General features: G+C 43.4%; 1 protein-coding gene across 2 annotated transcripts in view; it reads right to left on the bottom strand.

Moving 5' to 3' along the window:
• LOC120823703 (cadherin-2) overlaps positions 1-18,167 on the bottom strand; it is an 88,636-nt gene extending 70,469 nt beyond the window's left edge. The window contains exons 1-2 of one of the 2 annotated variants that reach the window (XM_040183922.2): positions 17,955-18,167; positions 10,067-10,202 (exon numbers count right to left, since the gene is read on the bottom strand). In XM_040183922.2, coding sequence (XP_040039856.1) covers positions 10,067-10,202; positions 17,955-17,996 — 178 coding nt within the window. In that variant the 5' untranslated portion in view covers positions 17,997-18,167. The remainder of the gene's footprint in view (positions 1-10,066; positions 10,203-17,954) is intronic. The other variant, XM_078107865.1, reaches the window with a different exon arrangement.
• Between the last annotated feature and the right edge of the window lie 3,573 nt (positions 18,168-21,740).

The following is a 21,740-nucleotide window of genomic DNA, read 5'->3' as shown; positions in this document are numbered from 1 at the left end:
CACGAGATGACCTTATACTAGAAATAAAATACCTGTTAGCAAATATTAGAAACCTAGGGATCATAGCTCAGTTTTGCTGGGTCCCAGCACATATTGCATTAAAAGGAAATGAAATGGCTGATAAAATAGCAAAAAAGGCTTTGGAGAAAGAACATATAGGCATTAAGGTTCTATTAGGAAAAGGGGAAGCTAAAAGTTTAATAAAGATCGAGACCATGCAAAAGTGGCAAGGTGAATGGGAATCTGACCCTAAAGCTAGACAATACCATAAAGTACAAAGCCAGGTTGGAGGGAAAAGAGTCTCCGCACTGGGTCTTAACAGAAGAGAGGAAGTGGTATATCCCAGAAAAAGACTAGGTCATACACGTCTCAATTCCACACTAAAAATGATAGGAAAAGGTGATGGATTATGTACTGAATGTAGTTAAAGAAGATGTTGAACATGTTCTTTTTAACTGTAATAAAAATAATAAGTTCAGAATGAAATGGCAAGAGTTCGAAGCTGGAAATGATAGGCTGATAAACGATATTTTAGAGGAACAAGGGATGCAAAGAGACAGAATCAAAGCTTTAGTTATGTTTCTGAATGAATCAGGCCTAATGAATAATTTAAGTTATTTATTTATTTTTATATATATATATATATATATAGTGAACAATAGTCTAGCCTTGCCATAAATCCCTTTGCACACTCCTGAATAGTAGGTGGCGGTATACGCTACTATCGCTGTAATCCACCAAGAAGAAAGAGGAGGAGGGGGGCGGTTAGAGGGAACCATGGGGGAAGCTAGATAGAACGCTGGGATCGCTCAAGGGATTAAGAGTAGTACCTGTAAATAGGAGGTAACACCATCACCTCACCCCTCTCATTGGCGCTCTCACTTTATTCTGCAATCTTGCCTCCACGTCCCTCGGGTTGCCACAATGCTCCATCACACACACATCCTCTCGGACCTGTACTGACCTCTCACTGCGGTTTTAAACATCCAGAGGGATCAGTGGAGAAACATGTCACTCACTTTGACTTACTCTATCCTTTTGTCATGCTTTGGCAGAAGTGTCCACTTAAATCTTCCTGTTTTACTTGAGATGTCAACCTCCCACCCCCATCAAGCGCAAATTAAATAGGAAACAGTGAATGGATGAGTATCAAAACGATATGAAACATGGGGTGCTCCTTCCTCATAGATTGGGACGTTCAGAATATCGGTCTAGGACAGGGATGGGCAACTGGCAGGCCCTCGCTCTCATTCGGAGTGGCCCCTAGATTCTTTTCTGAAAATTATAAGCGTGTCCTCTACAGCAGTGGTCCCCAACCTTTTTTCCGTCACGGACCGGTTTCATGTCAGACAATATTTTGCGGACCGTAGTAGTAGTCGTTGCGGGCGGAACGACCGACGGGGGGTGGGTAGTAGTCTGTGTCCGCTGGTCGGCGAAAGGACAAGAAAAACGCCTGGTACGCCGCGTGGGGAATATGTCAGAGGGAAGAGCGCACATAAGTAGGAGAAAATCCGGTCAATTTTCAAAATAAAACATTTTTCAGAAAAAAAAATATATAAGCTTTCTGTGGTGCGGCCCGGTATCGGTCCGCGGACCAGTGGCTGGGGACCACTGCTCTACAGCGCCCGATCACTTTCAAGTTGTAATATCAGAGTCCACCGCCAGATGGCGCTTCCTATGCAGACGCAGCTTCCTACGTGCTTCCGCCGGGTCTTCTCCATCAACGAGGAAGAGAGGTCAAGCCATGGCAAAAAGCAACGCGAAGAGAAAACCCTATCAAGAAAAACGTGTCTTTCAGGTGAAATGGGAAGTGGATTATCTGTTCACTGAATTTAAAGGCAAACCCATGTGCCTAGTTTGCTTGGAGACATTATCAGCCATGAAAGATTTCACCCTAAATTGCCACAATTTTTTACCAGAGCCACAACCACACAGGAGGCTGCACTCATGTTGTCGTATGCTGTTGCACTTGAGCGTGCTAAAGCAAAGAAGCCCTTGTCCGATGGCGAGATTGTGAAGAGATGTGCCGTGGAAACGGCCAGAGCGTTGGGTGATGCTAACCTGGTTACAAATTTTGATACGGTCTCTTTGTCTCGTCGCACAGTGACTCGTAGAATTTTTGACATTAATGATCATGTCGAGGAGAAGATGAAAGAAGTTATGCATAACTGCAAGTACTTCTCCCTGGCCTTGGATGAAAGTACAGATGTGATGGATGTCAGTCAGCTGCTGATTTTCACAAGAACCATTGACAGTTCGTTTGAAGTGCACGAGGAGTTACTAAAGATAGTGTCTTTGCATGATACCACCAAGGGCACGGATATATTCAACGCCGTTAATAGTGTTGCAAACGCTTATGGTGGCGTGGACAAACTATCGGCTGTTGTTAAGGATGGCGCACCAGCGATGCAGGGGAGACACGCCGGATTCGCAGGGCTCCTTCAACAAAGCGGAGTGAACTGCCCTATACTGCCCTGTATCATACACCAGGTGCGTGAGTAGTCCTATTGATTTTGGGTGACATGCACGACAAACATAGGGACATTTTAACGGTTACTTTATTTATCCCTCTGCGCCAAGACACTGAACTTCTCATCCGAGGAGGGAAAAGATCCCTCAGTCACAGGAGATGTGGACGCTGCATATGGGGATTTACAAATGCACACCGAAGTCCCATGGATGAGTCGTGTCTTGAGTGTTTCTTTGCGCTGCGCTCCGAAATTCCAGTGCTAACTGCAGGAAACTCAAAGACACAACGTTTCTGTGCGACATGGCATTCCTTACTGACATTACTGCACACCTCAATGACCTGAACACAAAGTTACAGGGGAGAGACCAAACTGTGTGTGACCTGTGTGCACACATCAACGCATTTCAGCGCAAATTAGACCTATTCAAAGAGGGATTTTCATCCCATCTTCCGAATTTGACATACTTTCCTGCTTGTGAGGAGATGGGAAAAAGTGTCCCAGAGTGCAAATGCGTACTTCACAAATATAAGACCGATATCGAGAAACTGCAGGAGCAGTTCAAGCATCGTTTCCAATATTTTCACGCAATGCAGCCACATAGAGCTCTATGTGGACCCCCTCTCCGCTGCTGTCAGCGAGCAACCTTCTGAATTACGGCTTGAACTTTGTCCTGCGTTTTTTCAGGCGATGCACAATGAGAAGGGAATTACGTTTTGGGGTCTGCTGCCTGAATGCCGCTTCCCACTCCTCTGAGAATTTTGCTCTCTCAATTTACCAGTATGTTTGGGAGCACATACATTTGTGAGAGCAGTTTTTCGACAATGAAACACATCAAGTCGAAAGAGAGAAACAGGCTCACGGATGACACTTTTTTTATCTGATGCGAATTGGATGCACAAAGATTGACATTGATATGATATCCACTCTATTGTGCGCCAAAAGGCAAAGCTGAGTTCCTCATTAAAGGAGAACCAGTCATGCTAATGGGGTGAGGTAGAGCAGGTATGCAGGGAAAATGTTAAAATGGAGTTGGATTTTTATGTATGACAGCACTTTGCACTGAAAAAAAATAGTATCTGGTTATTTATTGCATTTGAGCATGACATATATTAAGATGCTGTGATTATGTTGGTTCAATAAACATACAGACATATACACTGGTAACGGGGTGCGGTTAGCTCAGCTGCAGGGGGGGAGCGGGGGAGTGGTTCAGGGGACGGTGCCGGCAGGTGCGTGAGGATGTGATTTGGACTGATTGTCTCTCTGTTAAAAACGGTGAGCAAGATCTGGAGGGGAGATGACGGGAGCAGAGCTGATCCGAGCTGAGCAGATCAGATCAGACCAGACCAGACCAGATCGGATCGGACCTGTGCTGTGCTGTGCTGAGCTGAACTAAGCCAAGCCGAGCGAAACAACGAGTGGCCTCAATCTTGCTCTCTCCCCCCTCTGACAAAATAAAAGACAATTTGCTGACAACGTGTGTCCGTGCGTCCTTGAAGGAACGCGACGGTGGTAGCTCCAGACCGGCTACATACACATATTTTGGTCTTATTTATTTATTATTGTTATAAATCTGGTTAGGAAGTGCGCTGTCCTGTGTGGCCCCCTGGTAGCGCTGATAAAAAATGGTGGCCCCCTGCACCATTTAATTTGCCCATCCTAGACTCTAGGATGTCTTTACGGTGTGCCGGCTCAGATACAGACTGGGGAGAGTAGAGCCAGTTACAAGTTGTGTGAGTAATGTTTGATCACATATATAGATTATTGAGTTGGACCTTTTTGACTACTGGATTAAAAGCATCTACGTGATATACCACCTGTATCAGATATGATGTATATCTGGTTACATTACCTATAAATCCACAGAATTGCCAAACTGTAAAAAATAAACTGTAACCTGTTATCCCTACTGCCCACCACTAAACTAGTAGTCAAGATACTTTTGACCTGAAAGAGTGTTGACGTAGAACATACATCAATCAATCAAATGAATGATTTGCCACCTTGGAGAGCAAATTGAGTATTCTCTGCTAGAAAATTCCATTAGATGCAGAATGGGAAACATAGTAGCAACGAACATCCCACTGCTAAGCCCCTCTGAGAAAAATGCAACAGCAGTAGACAATTGACAGGGGGAAATAAGTGCAACTGATTCAGATGGTGGGTGGGTGTTAGAGAGAGAGATATTGGCCTCTCTTTTACTGACTGCGGCAGCGTGGTGAGACCGTGATATATGAGAATAAAGTAGGGCAATCCCCTGCATTACATGAGAAGAGTACAAAATGGGAGGGAGAAACAAGAGGGGGATTTAGGCGACGTGGGGAAGGACTGCACTCTTCGTCAATCGACATCAGGATTTTTGACGGCCGGGTTCGTGAATGGGAAAATAGGAAGGGCAGAGCATTGAGCCCTGCTAACCCTTTACCTATTCACACACCTGCCTGTGATCACTACTCAAGTCCTATTTAGTCTCCTGCCTTATTCACACACTGCCAGATTCGTCTTCTGCTTCCATGCCAGATTATCGAGTGCTTATTTTCAGATGGAGCGCCTGTTGCCGATCCTGCCTGTCCCTGTTTAACCTGCCAGCCCAACTCCTGGTAAACCTACCCACCCTTTGTCTTACTGTTTCGTTACAATTGTTAAATCAGTTCATGCTTTCTTACATCAATAAACCTGTTTACAACGTACAACTGTCTTCAGAGTCGTGATGTCGTGTGAGTGCATTTGGGTCCAAACACAAACCTTTTCCGCTTTAAGGATGTTCATAGGCTAATATAGTTTATATAACGTGTTAATCGTTATTTTCACTTAATTTTTGTTGCCGCAATATATTAATTTTATATGTAAATGTTACCCACATTAGTCGATCGCTGTGCCTCTTGTCTTTCTTTGTTAAAAACGGAGGCGAGGCTTGGGCAGCGTCTCGAAGTGAACACATTTTTTCAATTTCTAATGTCCAAATATTTTGAAGAATAAAACGTTTTTTGAAAAAGCATTTATATTTTTCTTTTAGCCAAAGTTCTACTTTTAAATGGGTGGAAGTAGCTTCATAATTGCTTAGACATTTTGAAAAAGCGCTTTATATCTACAGAGGGAGCATGCGCACACTTCTACGAATAATTATTTATCAAGTGCAATATGGCAATGATTATGTTAATCAAAAAATTGTGTTTTCTTGCAACTTTAATATGTAGAGAAGAGACTAAGCCGTGGTGCAAGTTGGACATTCTTGTGATGTTCTGGACCTTTGGTTGGAGTTCATTTTTCTCTAAATGGACCTTGCTGAATTGGAATTGAATGCCTCTTATACCAGAGTAGTCCTTCATGTTCTCTTCCACAAGTTTCCTTTGGCTTTACCTCTGAGTGAGCAGAGAAGTATTCAGTGGGAGGCAACCATCATATTACATGTTACTTTCTGTTCATGTGCCACATAAATATTACATGTTCCAGCCAAAGGCCTTTGTTGACCTTTCCTGCTTGTCCGTCTCTGACCGTAGTTGGAGATTTCGTTCTATGCTCCAGGGCCGAACTCTTACCTGTTCGTAACTTCGGGGTTGATCCCCTTTCTTTCCTGCTGCTGGTTAGCAAATAAATGCCCACTATTATTTCCTGAGGATTTATTTACACACTGGTTAACACTGTTTCAGTACAAGGTTTTTCTCCGGTCACACCATTCAAAAACCTCCCACCACCTTCTTCACCGCTCTCTCTCTCGCTCGGACGTACCCACCCCGTACGTACACCCTGGGGAATCAAGAACAGATGTGCCAGGAGACACACTTGGACCTCATCTTCTCAAGGGTGGTACAAAAAGGCAAGGAGGAAAGACTGCATGGAGAAGACAGGTCAATCTCCTCCCCATCCTCACTAATTATTCAATCTTCCTCTGCGCCAATTAAATAATTATCAGCGCCCACAGCCATCAGATTGTAACCCTGCTAAAACAGCCCGTGCCCGTCCCCTGATGATCTTGAAGCGGCTCTGACTCCTTCACATCCCGTTACAGAGAGACCCCATGATCAAAACACACCATCCGCTTTTAAGTATTATGGAGCGAGAGTAAAATACTATTTCCCCGGAAAACACATTACAAAACCAGCAATTAAAAACAAGCTAGATTTCTGATATCTTTACCTCATGCAAAGTCTGATCTATCAAGAATTTTCACGGATTTTATAGTCTACAGCTGTGTTACATGTCCCATGTTTTGTTCTGTGCCTTTAACTGTGTGAGTGGGGGAGAGTGCCCCTTTCTCGGTTCACAGGTGTGCGGTGCTGGTTGGTTGTTGGCGAGGAGGCGTGGCCGGTGAAGACCTGGGGAGTAATCGGCTAACGAGCTGATTGCCTATATAAACCAGCCTGGTTGCTGGAGAGAAAAAAGAGAAAGGAGGGAGAGAGGCCTTGTGTTTTGTATGGCCTGTCAAAGACGTTTTGTGTTGAATCCTGTCGGGTGAGATCCCATTATGCTCTACCGGAGTTCTGGAGAAGGGGTAGGTAGTTCTGCCCACGGGTGTACATTTGCATCACGTAGGTAAATCTTTGTTACACACACAGCTGGGTGGGGGTCACCCCTGTAGTTTTGGCCATAGAGAGGTAAGCTGGTTAGGGATAGGTGTGTAGAAGAAAAGGGACCTTTTGTTTATTGCATTACTTTTACCCCAGTCCCTAAACCCCCATCTCCTCCCTTCCTTGGGTGTGTGTACTTTTTTGTGTTTTGTCTTTTTGTTTAACTAAATGTCCCACCAGGACCAAAAGTGAGTTTCGGCTGTCATGCCTCTTTATTTTTGGTCAGCTGCACCCCACTACTTCACCGTCCACCGCTGGTTACACTGGGTGAGCAAGCACAGGCGTTTACGTTCCCCACCTCGAACGAGCTCCAACTGCGGTGGAAACGCATTCGTGTTTTTTTTTTTTTTTAATTAAAATGTTCATTGTACACTTCAGTTCTTAAATACCTTTTGTACTCGTTATGGAGATATCCCCTTAAACGAGCATTGCTAGGGGCTAACCCAACCAACTAGCTGCATCAAGTACAAAGGAGCTAGGCTTGCATATTCTCTTTCTCAACTACATTTAACATTTAAGTTCCCTGAAAAAACGTTTTGTTGGTACCATAGTCCAATCAAACAGGAGGGGAAGTGACTTTGGGGGGAGGACGGGACTGGGAGAGGGGTCCGGGGGACGAAAAAAGACGCGGGACGTGAAGAGCGAGAAAAAGAGTTTGGTGGAGCGGAGAAAAGCGAGGATATAGAGAGTGGGCGAGTAGCCAACTCGGTCCCCGGACTCTGATAACTCAACACAGCGGTGGGCTGCGGGGACGACGCCCCGCCAGCGAATAGCCAAACCGGCCACTCAGTCCGTATCGGTTCCCAGACTTCGAGAACACAACCCAGCGGGAAACGGCCGGCACGACAGCCCCACGCCCACCTCGCCAACACCGTGAGGATGACGAGTGTTTTTTTTTTTTTTTTTTTGCCGCTTTAGCGCGAAGCCGCCGTTTTTTGTTCCCAAGGACCCATTCGCCAATCCAGCTGCAAACAGGCCTGCAACGTCAGCGGACAACTGTTTGGGTACCCACACTCTTTATATATAGTAGTTATTAACCTGCCGCTACATTATTATGTTGTCTGTCTGTAAGTGTTGCAGAAAAGTTAGTTTATGCATTTGGTACTTCTAGACTATTTTTGCAATGTCTTAATATTGGGCTGCTCTTAGAAGTCCCTTAAGCCTCTTCAGTGGATTCAAAATGCTGCAGCACGTGTATTTATAAGAACTAAGAATCGTATTACTCCTGTATTAGCTTTTCTGCACTTGCTCCCTGTTAATGCAAGAATAGAATTTAAGGTGCTTCTCCTTATCTACAAGGCACTAGCTGGCCAGGCACTGTCATCTTAAGGCTTCCACTTTCAGTCCGGGTGATGGTGGCTCTATTTGATGGTGGTTACATCTGATAGCCGTTGTCCCTACAGTGGCCCTGCCTCATACCTGGCTTACTACTCACAATATCTGAATAATCTGTCATGCATTGCAAGTGTTGTACATCTTCGAATGAACATTATTCATTTTGTACACATGACATCCATTGCAGTCCATCCCGGGCGAGGGATCGTCCTCTGCCATTCTCCATAAAGTTTCTACCCTTCAGTTTTGGGGGATTTTATCCTGTGCCCATGTGAGGGTTATGGGACAGAGGATGTCTCGTGTACAAACTGTAAACCCCTATGAGGTCATTTTGATTTTGGGCAATACAAAATAAAATTTATTGAATTGTTAATAGTTTCTTGTCCATGTGGTTTGCTCTATTACTGTGTAGGTACAATAACAGCAAAAAAGTAAAATCCTGGTGTGTGTATCTACAGACCTATTGCTTGATCGGCGTGCTGCTGATACCGACTGAATTCATCAGCGGTTTTGCCAAAGACACTCTAGGTAGGGGTGTAACGATTCATCCACTTAATCGATTTATATTCCTGCGATCCAACTGAATCGATTTGTATCGATACTTGGAAACTGCACATTTGGATTTAAGCACAGCAACGGTATGGATATGTGTTTGTTAGCACTTTAGACACGTTAAACATTACTCGATTCAGTCTGCCTGTCTGTGACGTCATCAGTACGCAGCCGCGCGAGCGTTGTTTAACTAGAACAAAACACCGCATGGAGGAGACTACTGCGAGCAAGACATTTACAAACCAACTTATCGATCTAGCGCGTGGAAACATTTTGGCTTTTGCAAACACTGAGGTGTTCTAAATAAGTCGGTCGCTGTTTGTAGAATATGTAGAAGCCAAATAAAAAAACTACGGAAACACGGCGAATCTTTCCGGCCATCTACTAAGGCACCATGGGATTAAACAACGCCGACAGTCAGGCAGCGTCACCGCTGCAGCAGCAGAAGGTAGCTCCAGCTCTGCAGGCACCTCAGGCCTCGCCAGCACGAAACTCCTCACAGTAACAATTGCAAAGTTTATCTGTAAAGAAATGCAACCCTACAATGTGGTTGAAAATCCGGGGTTCTGTGAATTGATCCGAACATTGTGTAATTGTGTAATGTTTACATTGAAAATTGCACTTGATTCAAATAAAAGGTTAATACATTTGCCATTAATTGTTTGCTTATTTATAATATCCATAATTAATTTAAACCTGATTTCCTTACAAGACACACTTACAACAGGGATATCAGAAACTTTGCCTGCACTGTCCAGTAAAGTCACTGAATCGAATCGTTCTAAATTAACCCAGATCGTCAATGAATCGAATCAGCAACCATCAATCGCGATTCGAATCGTTAAAATGAATCATTACACCCCTAACTCTAGGTGAATCTTATGTGTCACTGAAATATCTAAAGTAGGGGTGTCAAACTCATTTCAGGTTTGGGCCAGATCCTGCCCACTTTGATCAGGGGTGGCGCTGACTATCCTACACGGGGGTGTGGTGGACGCTACGGCGCGGACGTTGCGGCGACCGGGGGGGTCAACGCAGACTCAGAAAAACTCCATTAATGTTCAGATATCGGGAAGCCTTTTTAACAACCCCCACCGAACAGCAGGGGATTACTACGTGTGTGTGTGTGTGTGAACTGACCGTTGAAGACTGGCTGTCCCTTTGCCAGCTCCTGGTCCACTTTGATGACGTATTCCTCCTTAGGGAAGCCTCTTGTGCATGGCAATAACCCCTGCTCGCCTGACTGGTGCTGGGCTACTCTGTCCAGAGCAGTGAGCTGGAGGAGAGAGAGACGATATCCATGTGTTAGAGAGCGACCTGATGACCCTTTTTCACTTGATTTGGATGTTTTTGAGACTGTTTGATTGTTGAGGCTTTTTTAAGCCTCCATTAATAACATTTCGCCTTTGTCAATGAATCCTTGTAAACTGATTTCATGGTTGAGGGCTGGATATTATCGCAGCTTAACACAAGGACAAGAGCAGTAATCCGACTCACTGATTTAGTCTGCTGTGTTTGTTGTACAAACTTTGCAATGTGTGAAGCAGAAGACAAAGAGATAAGGGGAAAAAAAAAAGGAACGCTAAAATACCAACCACATGGGCATTATTAATCACCACGAGGAGCAGCAGACAACTGGGTCAAATCACTTACCATCATGCACTAGTCCAGCTCCTTATGAAGACATCTTCTTGCAATTTGTTAGTGTGTGTGTGTGTGTGTTGTTGGGTGGAAGGGATGAGTGGATATGGAGGGAGATCCAGTGATTAAAGTAATGAAGCAAAGGGGGTGCTGTGATTTGCTTCTACTTAACCTAAAAAAAAGCAGCCCAGTCTGACATGTTTGGATGGAGGTGGGGTGGAGGGCATTGGGAAAGGGGGAGGGGGATGGGTGGCTTAGCACGTCTGGTTTTCATCTCTTCCCCTATTAGCAGAAGGAGTGGAGAGGAAAACACAGATTACAGAGCTTTGGCCTGACCTCTTCTTTAAAAAGAAAAGGTTCCCACCAACATGCCCTGATAAGAGAATGAACAGGGGGAGGGGGCCCTTGTGCATGACTTGAGAATCCCACCCTGACCCCGCTCCTGGTACAGCTGATGGAGCGCGCGCACACACACACACACACACACACACACACACACACACACACACACACACAGCCAGGGAGAACAGTTTGGGAAGACGTTCCACAAACAAATCCTCACACAGGCAGTCCCATTGATCCAAGAGGACGGAGTTCCACAATGACTAGGCTCATGACTCACAATGATCTACATGTACTGTCACTGTGTACTGTATAACTAAGGAGTGTTGGACTAACCCAATCCCTACGCTTTTTATTTATTCTGATCTATTAGAATAGAAGAGGAAGTCATAATTTTACATATGCGGTAAAACATTGTTTTTGTAGAATTAAGTTAGTGAAAGTAAAATTGTTATTTACTATCTATAATGTTGATGCCTTTCTTTTGATCAAAAGATTAATAGTTTCAGCATGAAATGTCAGAAAGAAGATAAAATGTCTGGAATAGAATATCATTTTCACATTTATTTACTAAAACTAAGAATAGTTTGAAGTGTTTCCGGGAGCATGAAGTGATGTGCGCCATATTTCTACAGGAGCACAGAGGGGACAAACCAAACACCAGTTCAGTTCCACAGTAAACTATGAGCCAGTGTTGAAATACTGTGAGAGCCGCCTCTCCCAGACCCATGCTTCTTCGCTACAGGGTTTGTACTAATCCTCCTTTATTACATTACAGGTAATTTAGCTGACACTTTTATCCAAAACAACTTACATTGCATTTTTTAACCCATGGTTTTTACATTTTGCCCTGGGAGCAATTAGGGGTTAGGTGTCTTGCTCAGGGAGACTTCAACATGGGAGATGGAGCAGCCAGGGTTTGAACCACCAACCCTGCGGTTCGCACCTTTAATATTTAGATTAGGGTTGTCACAATACCAAAATTATGACTTTGATACTATACCTGCCAAAATATTACGGTACCCGATACTTACGATACGATACCACAAATAGGATAATGGAATATATTTATCTATGATAGTAATAAATAAAACATCTGTAAGGTTCATTTTTTTACCTGGTATCTGACTGTCTGGGATGAACAATGCTTTATTTACTTTGATAGTTTGATATTCTCACATTCATATTTCCTTAACTAAAAATAAAAAGGATTAGGTGAAGATCCACCCTCAGGGTCCACAAGCATGTAGTCTATTGCATCAAGTGTGTATTATTTGGTACAATTTTGTGTGCATTCTGACCTCATGATCATATAGGCCCACATTGAGTGAAATTGTAGGTTATTTTGCATGTATATATTTCTGCTGGACTATTCAGGAACTAACTTGGGGTCTTGCTTTGTCTTGTGTTGCTTGATGTTTGACTGTGTTAGGAAAGTTGTTGTCAAGCTAGCCAACAAAGCTACAGGGCTGCCAACTCTCACGGTTTCCCCGTGTGACACGCGTGTTTCCATGTTTTCACACGCACTCGCGCCACATATCCAATTTATTACGCTAAAAAAAAAAAATATCTAAAAAATCTGCGCTGGTTCATCTATAACCCGATTTGCTGCACGTAGCGTAACTTACACCCCCCGTCAGCCGTAGCTTCACCCCCAACGTCTAACTCCAAGGTTTAGTGAAAAGTATCCCTATAACATCACAAAGAAGCCGACTCGAGAGCACTTAATACTAGCATTAATATGCAAGCGTTTTATAACAAGCTTGCTAACATTGCTAACGAGATGTCTGCTAGCGGCTAAACTTACTTTGTTTATGACAAACTAGCAAGTCAACAATTTTCCAAACACAGTCAAACATCAAGCAAGTGCAACACAAGACAAAGCAGACGTCCTCTTATACCAAGGACATTTCCTCTTTTCGAGACCTAAAAAATGTGCCCGGGTAAAAGAGGACGTCTGGTCACCCGAGCTAAGCTAGGCTAAGGCTAATCGTGTTAGGCTGTATATGGGTGAGCAGCCTGCTACATGAGGGCGCGTCTCCCCTGATAGTTATCAGGTTATCTGATAGTTATGCATGTGTGAGAGCTGCGCAGTCAATGTGTGCAGGCAGCCTGACATGAAGCGGAACAGTGAGTGCACTCCAATTACATGCTTTTTGTTAAAGTACTGGTACTAAAAATATTCAAAACTGTGTTGCTTTCAACGTATGGGTACCGCGATACCTTTCTAGTACACCGTGCAACACTAATTTCAATTAGGTGAAAATCATGGTCAATCTCGAGGGATTTTACATCTTTATAACCATGGATATAATCCATTAAAATACCATAACATTTTAAAATCTATAAATTATACCATGGCTTGTGTAAAAACCTGAATCTGTCGCTGAAAGTTAAAGGAAGGCCTTCCTTTAACTGTTTACTTAAAAAATGATCTGGAACATGCTTTGTTATTTTTTACACTTCAATCCATTAAGAATGTAGACGGTGGCGCATGGAGCAGAGAGGGTGCGACGGGAACCGCAAGGTTAGCGGTTCGAACCCTGGCTGCTGTGTCCCATGCCGAAGTGTCACACCGGTCACATCTGACCCCTAATTGCTCCCTGGGCAAAAATGTAAAAACCATGGGTGAAAACTGCATTCTAAGTTGCTTTGGATAAAAGTGTCAGTTTTCTTATATAAAATTCCCCCTAAAACTGCTCCTACATCATATTTCAGCCATTATATGGAATGGAAATGCCTATGATCATATTCATATCCTCAAAAAATCTATATTATGATAATTTAAGATATATATCACAACTACTCACCAAATGATTTTCATGTCAAAAGCTACTGATATCATTGTTAGTGCTACATATTACGGAGGAAGCCAAGAGCTCTAGCAGATTTTCCTTCTGACTATATAAAAAGGGCATTCCTTATGCAGAGAGTGAATTAAACACACTTGGACATCTGGTCCAGCTGCATACCCAGACCTCATCCGTATCTTTTGAATTTGTATCTTTATGGTTGAAATGCACTCATTGTAAGTCGCTTTGGACAAAAGCGTCAGCTAAATGACATGTAATGTTTCTTTATATGGCTGATCAATTGCAGCAGACATAATAAAAAAGGACAGATGTTAAAATTTGTTACAGTAAGACAAATTAATGTCACTTTCCTGAGATCAATATAAATCGGCATTAATATCATGAACAGGATACACAAATGACAGAAATCAACGCCACCTAATGGGGGAAATGTTTTTCCAACCGTTTCGTGACTAAGGGAGGATAGTGAACATACCTAATCAACTTCCATTATCCTCCCTATATTTGACAGGGGGATTGTTATCTCTACAGAAGCTCTGTATTATACAGATATACAGAGCACAATCATTAACCTTATCACCACACCTGAAATGCAATCGAGCCACAATCATATACAGTGGCAGACGGTAACCGTGCCTTCAGGTACACGTATACAACTTGTAATAAAATCCATTGTAAAAGCTAGTTTAGGTAGGCCTGTAAGACTGCTGACTTTGGAGGTATAGTAGGGCACTGGTGATGGGATTTATCTAGCACCTGGCCTTTGACCCTCCCTGGCAAAGGGCTGTCCTCCCCATTGATTCCTCCACAAAGTGTGGATAACCCGTCGACTTTGGATCCTACTTGAGGGGCACCAGGGGTGCCCAATAGTTTGATCGCGATTGACCGGTCGATCGCCTGCCATTATTTGTTTTAAATCCGATCACGTCACGCATGCGCAGTCGACCGCATGAGCTAATGGAAAACCAATGCTAATTAGCGATCCTTGCTTACTAACGGAGGCATTTAATGTAGATCGCCATGACATGGTCAGTTAAAAAGTAGCTTGTGAGCCGGTGTGGGCATCCCTGACTTAGACCCTCTGTTGTATTTTTTTTTCTGGATGAATAGGAATAATGCCTCCTTAAGTGGACAATCACCCAAAATATTTTACATATATCGACCATACAGCGGGTGAAATAAGTATTGAACACGTCACCATTTTTCTCAGGAAATAATATTTCCAAAGGAGCTATTGACATGATATTTTCACCAGATGTTGATAACAACCTGAGTAATACATACATACAAAGAAACCAAAACAAAGAAGTTCAGAAATAAAGTTATGTGTAATAATGACACGGGGAAAAAGTATTCACATGAAGAAAGGGAGGTGCAAAAAGGTATGGAAAAACCAAGATAATAGCTGAAAACTATCAGTAATTAAAAAGCAATCCAGACTCTTATCAGTGCAAATTAATATCAGCTGGTTCAGTCCCAACTGATGGCCTACAAAAAGGTCTCATTGCCAAGGTGTCCCACAAGGCATATCCCATGATGGGTAAAAGCAAAGAGCTGTCTCAAGACCTTCGCAACCTAATTGTTGCAAAACACAATGATGGCATTGGTTATAGGCGCATTTCTAAGCTTATAAATGTTACAGTGAGCACTGTTGGGGCCATAATACTGAAGTGGAAAGACAATCATTTCACCATAAATTTGTTTCGACAAGGTGCTTCTCGCAAGATTTCTGACAGAGTGAAAAGAATAATCAGAAGAGTTGTTCAAGAGCCAAGGACCACTTTTGGAGAGCTTCAAAAAGACCTGCAATTAGCAGGTACTGTTGTCTCAAAGAAAACAGTAATGGTGCGTTCACACCAAAAGCGAAGCTAATTTTCACCCCGCTTTACTCGCGCGAGTATTTCGCCTAGTTTGCGTCCCATTTTTTTTTGCTTCATTCGCGACTGTCTCTCCTTTTACGTGTCTCCGTAAAGACTGTTATAATCATTTATGCTATCCACCATGGCAATAAATAACCACAATTTCTGCTCATGTTGTGTGAATTACACAAACTTCGGAACCGCAAACGGCGTTGTTTTCTGATTCATCATCCGTCGCCGCACACAGCTTGAATTTCACTGACTCCTCCAGGAAGTGCGTCTGGATGACTGCGGCTTCCAGCGCTGCTTCAGGCGGACCAGCTGCCGGTCTGATGACCTGTTGTGCTGGCTCGGTGCCGGCGTCTCTCGGTTAGACACAAACTAACTTGGGCAGCCTTTTAATAAAGTGTATTCACGCTGTGGCAGCAGGACTATGGCGTTATATTTGTGCCACAATCCCGAGCGCGTAATTTTAAGTTGAGCACAGAGAACTTTATTTTAGCAAAGAAAAACATTCCGTGCACGCAGTTTACTCAGGTGCCTTCTCCACAAACTGGTTTTCTGCGCGCAGGCAGCCGTTGCTGTGCTCTCTCCACCTCTTCACTCTGCACTCGCTCGACTTGCAGCAGCGTTACATTTGTGCCACAAAACCAACCAATCAGAGAATTAAAGAAGGTCAATTGCGATTGGCTGTTGGTCTCCAATCACAACGCTTCCTAAAGAAGACGAAAACGAGTGATATTAGAAGTCCGGCTAGCCACCATCAGACATGACCGAAGCAAATGATGAGAACAGCAAGTGTTTTAATCCAGGCCATTAGCATTTAGCACAAATGCTGCAAACTTCAGCAACTCGCTGAGCTTCCGCGATGCTGTAGGTAGTTCTACTAGCGTTGTGATTGGAGACCAACAGCCAATCACAATTGACCTTCTTTAATTCTCTGATTGGTTGGTTTTGTGGCACAAATGTAACGCTGCTGCAAGTCGAGCGAGCGCGTGAGTGAACCGTCGAGCGAGCGCGTGAGTGAACCTTCGAGCGAGCGCGTGAGTGAACCTTCGAGCGAGCGCAGAGTGATGGGGTGGAGAGAGCGCAGCAACGGCTGCCTGCGCGCAGAAAACCAGTTTGTGGAGAGGGCACCTGAGTTAACTGCGCGCACGGAATATGTTTTTCTTTGCTAAAATATAGTTCTCTGTGCTCAAAACTTAAAATTACGCGCTCGGGATTGTGGCACAAATATAACGCCATACAGGACGGGGATGACTAGCAGAGCATCTCAACGCTGATTGGCTTTCACTAGACAGCGTTAGGCGAAAGAGCGATTTATTCACTTCGCTCGTTTCGCTTTTTCGTGTCCCACGCGCCGCGTCATTCGCGCCGCCCGTTTCAAATTCGAGAGCAAAATTGAACTGTTTGGATGCCATAATACACACCATGTTTGGAGGAGAAATGGCACTGCACATCACCCTAAGAACGCCATACCAACAGTGAAGTTTGGAGGTGGGAACTCATGGTGTGGGGCTGCTTTTCAGCAAATGGTACTGGCAAACTTCACATACCCTCTTACTGATAGTAGCCTACCTCCATCCAACTGCTTACAATGAGGTCAATGGATTATCTCCAACAGAGTCAGATATATGGAAAGAGACATTGACGTTTTTCAAATGTATGTCGGTTTGAGGAAAACTATTTTTTTCTTTTGGGGCCTGAACTGTGCTTTTAATATTGTCGCTGTCTTTTTTTAAACCAAGTGTTAGAAAAACCTGTTTTGCTCAATACGGGCCACCAGTAGGTTGGCACAACCCCCTGCAGCAGGGTTCTTAGGGCCCCGTCTCTCTATGCACTGTGGAACCACAGCGGGGCACACGCGCTGCACGCACAAGACGTCCAAATGAAGAACGGACACGACTTCTACGGGTTTCACCACCGCGTGCCCCCTGGTTAACGTCGGCAGAGGACACCGTAAGAGACAAATGCGCTGCGCATAGTTCGGTTAAAGTCGACTACATCGCGACCAAAGGTGAAGCACCTGTTTGGAGCTGAAAAGCCCCGTGAATAGCATGGCCTTCGCTCATCGTAGGTTAACGTTCATTTCTTCCCTCACATCGGCCTTCTATACAGCCTGCATCTAGTTGGATTGGATCACGCAATATACCACAAGCCCATCCCGTCCTCGTTGTTTGTTTAATAAATTACTCATCGTGCAGGTCTGGATAAGCAGCACGCCATTTCATTCTGTCGGCCCATTGTCATCGCGACAGTTGCGGACAGCAAATACATAAAAATAACGTAGTACAAATGGACTGAGCATGAGGCATTGTCTCCCTCTCCGCGTTCTGCTGCGTATCCGTATCCGCTGCAAAAACAGTTTTTTACCTGCAGAGCCGCCATCAGCATCCAAATCCCCAAAAGATGCATTATTTTGGTTTTGTGTTATAATTCCCCCTTTCCGGAACAGAAAGAGCCCGCTGGACATCAGGTGAATAATTCCCGGTGAACCCCGGCGGCATGAGGCAGCCTTCCTCCCTCTACCGCTTCAGCACTGTGTCAGTCGTCTCCGCCCGCCGCAGCGGCGCTCCAGCCCGCCCGGATCCTCTATCCCCGCCTGCCGCCTCGCTGCTGCTCTCTAGCGGACGTTGTGAAAACTGAGCGGAGGGAGGATTCTTCTGTTTAGGGGTTATCAAGCACTGCTTATCAATCAAGCGGAAACCTTGTGAATAAAAAACTCAGATAATACAGTACATACATAATAGTTATGTTAATACGCTACCCTTATAATGTAGTACTCTGATAATAGTCTTCGTGGGCTGGTATTTCAAAACGTCATCCATATCAGAACTAGAAAATGCATTTCCTGCTGAAAATGCGTTGGAATGCAAAAAGCTGAAAGCTGAAATGAATATTTAAAAATAGCTGAAAATACAGAAAGTTGAAGGGAATTTGAATACATTAGCTGAAATAAAAGATATTAGAAAAGCTGAAATTAATTTGAAATTGCTGAAAATACAGAAATGGGAGAAGCTGAAAGGAATTTCAATAGATTTGCTGAAAAAGCAGAAATGAAAACAGCTGAAATAAATGTGAAATATTGCAAAAAAAGAATACAGAAATGAATATTAAAACATTGCTGTTAATAGAGGCATGAGAAAAGCTAAAATTATTTTAAAGAATTGCTGAAAATACAGGAAGTGGGGAAGCTGAATTCCATCAGATTTTCTAAAAAATACAGAAGTTGCAGGAGCTTAATTCAATTTTAAAAAGTACAGAAATAACAAAAGCTGAGATGAATAAAAAGGTTTAAAATTGTTTGTAGTAATATTAGTAGTAGTATTAGTTATAGTTGTAATTTTGGTATTAGTAGTACTAGCAGTAGCAGTCGGTTTATTATCAATAGCAGTAGAAACAGCTGTAATACTAACACTATTAGCCATAGTAGTATTTGTAATAACATTAGTAGTAGTTGTAGTATTAATAGCAGTAGAAATACTAGTAGTATGGTAGTAGAAGTATCAGTTGTAGTACTAGAAGTACGAGTAATATTCGTAGTGGGAGACAGAATGTTTGTTATTCACACTTAAAAGTTTTTAATTAATAGGCCTCATCACAGACATTACAGTAAAAATTCCCTCCATGGGGCTTTTATTTTGAAATTATTGGATTGGGTGGGGTGGGGGGGTGTAGATAGAGGGAGGGAGGGTGAGAGGGTGAGGAAGGGAATGGTGGTGACGAAGAGATAGAGAGGGAGAGGGGAGGAAAATTAGACATACTGACTGACTGAGTGATTAACAGTGAGAAGAGGTCAGGGTGGAGGGGGGAGGGGGGGCCAGTGTCTTTATCATATTGGTCTGTTGACAGAAAGCATAGCTGCGTCATGTGACTCCACTAATCAGGTCACAAGGAGCAGCTTTGAGCCACAGACAGAGATCCTGCAGCGTGTGAGCGAGTAACCACGACAACGGCGCACCTATTGGATTGGGTGGGGTGGGGGGGTGTAGATAGAGGGAGGGAGGGTGAGGGGGTGAGGAAGGGAATGGTGGTGAGGAAGAGAGAGAGGGAGAAGGGAGGAGAATTAGACAGACTGACTGACTGAGAGTGATTAACAGTGAGAAGACGTCAGGGTGGAGGGGGAAGGGGGGGCGAGTGTCTTTATCATATTGGTCTGTTGACAGAAAGCATAGCTGCGTCATGTGACTCCACTAATCAGGTCACAAGGAGCAGCTGTGAGCCACAGACAGATCCTGCAGCATGTGAGTGCTCGTAACCACGACAACGCCGCACCTGTGCGGCTGCAAAATGCAGAGACATGGCTGCAAGTTACACAGAATCCACACCTCAAACAAATGGGAACCAGCGCAAAACTATAACAGCTATCTAAAAAATACGGCGTTTGTATGAGACCCAAGACTCTACCGAACGCGTGGATGTGTTTTTATGTCTGTCCGGTAATAAATACGGCTCCTATGGCCGTTGACAAAACGTGTACCTTGTGGATTTTTGTGAGAAATATGTCAGCAGATTTGTATTGGAGCCTATGGGGCTTTTGCCAGAGGTTGTGTCACTCAAACACTCCTTGCGCCAAAACTAAAAAACTCTGGGATTCCATGAACACATTAATCCAATCAGCACAACCATACCCTCATTAATCTGAAGAAATGAAGCCTCTAGAGTGTATACTTTGGCTGTAAGGACAGAAGTTCCATATTTTTTTAACCAGATTTTCGCGCTGCCCCACACTCTAGCCTGCGAGGTCTCCACTCTGGCAGACGCAATACACACTCATGTAAAAGTCAGAAACGGAGCGAAGAACTAGTGAAACATAATCAGTGATTATGAAAAAAGTACAATAGATATCAAGAAGCAGTTTTTTTCATAAAATAGTTGAGACCTGTGTCAACATTTGAAAGTTTAAATGGTGTCTGTAGCTGAAAGATTGGGGAAGCTGAAAAGTCTGAAAGTTGAAGAAGTTTAAGGAGGATTTGAAAACAATTTCCATTGGAAAACCATGTTAAAATATTTATGATTATTGATTTATATAAATTCAAGCATAAGTGGTAGAAAGCTTAAAAGTCATAGCCTTAAAGCCAGAAAGGAGCTGAACATTTTAATATTTGAACGGTTTAAATAGCTGAAAATGTGAAGGAGTTGAAAGGTCGCGCGGAAGAAATAGAATAACTAGAAAAGGCATTTCCTGCTGAAAATGCGTTGGAATGCAAAAAGCTGAAAGCTGCACTGAATATTTGAAAATAGCTGAAAATACAGAAAGTTGAAGGGAATTTGAATACATTTGCTGAAAAGCTGAAATGAATTTGAAATTGCTGAAAATACAGAAATGGGAGAAGCTGAAAGGAATCAATAGATTTGCTGAAAAAGCAGAAATGAAAACAGCTGAAATAAATTTGAAATATTGCAAAGCAAAGCAGAAGTTGCAGGAGCTTAAATTAATTTAAAACAGTACAGAAATAACAAAAGCTGAGATGAATAAAAAGAGGTTTAAAATTGTTTGTAGTAATATTAGTAGTAGTAGTAGTTATAGTTGTAATTGTGGTATTAGTAGTACTAGCAGAAGTTGGTTTAGTATCAATAGCAGTAGAAACCGCTGGAACACTATTAGCCATAGTAGTATTTGTAATAACATTAGTAGTAGTTGTAGTATTAATAGCAGTAGAAATACTAGTAGTATGGTAGTAGAAGTATCAGTTGTAGTACTAGAAGTACGAGTAATATTCGTAGTGGGAGACAGAATGTTTGTTATTCACACTTAAAAGTTTTTTATTAATAGGCCTCATCACAGACAATACAGTAAAAATTCCCTCCATGGGGCTTTTATTTTGAAATTATTGGATTGGGTGGGGTGGGGGGTGTAGATAGAGGGAGGGAGGGTGAGAGGGTGAGGAAGGGAATGGTGGTGAGGAAGAGATAGAGAGGGAGAGAGAGAGGAGGAGAATTAGACAGACTGACTGACTGACTGAGAGTGATTAACAGTGAGAAGAGGTCAGGGTGGAGGGGGGAGGGGGGGCGAGTGTCTTTATCATATTGGTCTGTTGACAGAAAGCATAGCTGCGTCATGTGACTCCACTAATCAGGCCATTGAAGCAGCTGTGAGCCACATACAGATCCTGCAGCATGTGAGTGCTCGTAACCACGACAACGCCGCACCTGTGC

This window comes from Gasterosteus aculeatus, chromosome 8 (genome assembly GCF_964276395.1).
Source record: "Gasterosteus aculeatus chromosome 8, fGasAcu3.hap1.1, whole genome shotgun sequence".
NCBI classification, from domain to species: domain Eukaryota; kingdom Metazoa; phylum Chordata; class Actinopteri; order Perciformes; family Gasterosteidae; genus Gasterosteus; species Gasterosteus aculeatus.
This window is presented reverse-complemented; position numbering and strand designations above follow the sequence as displayed.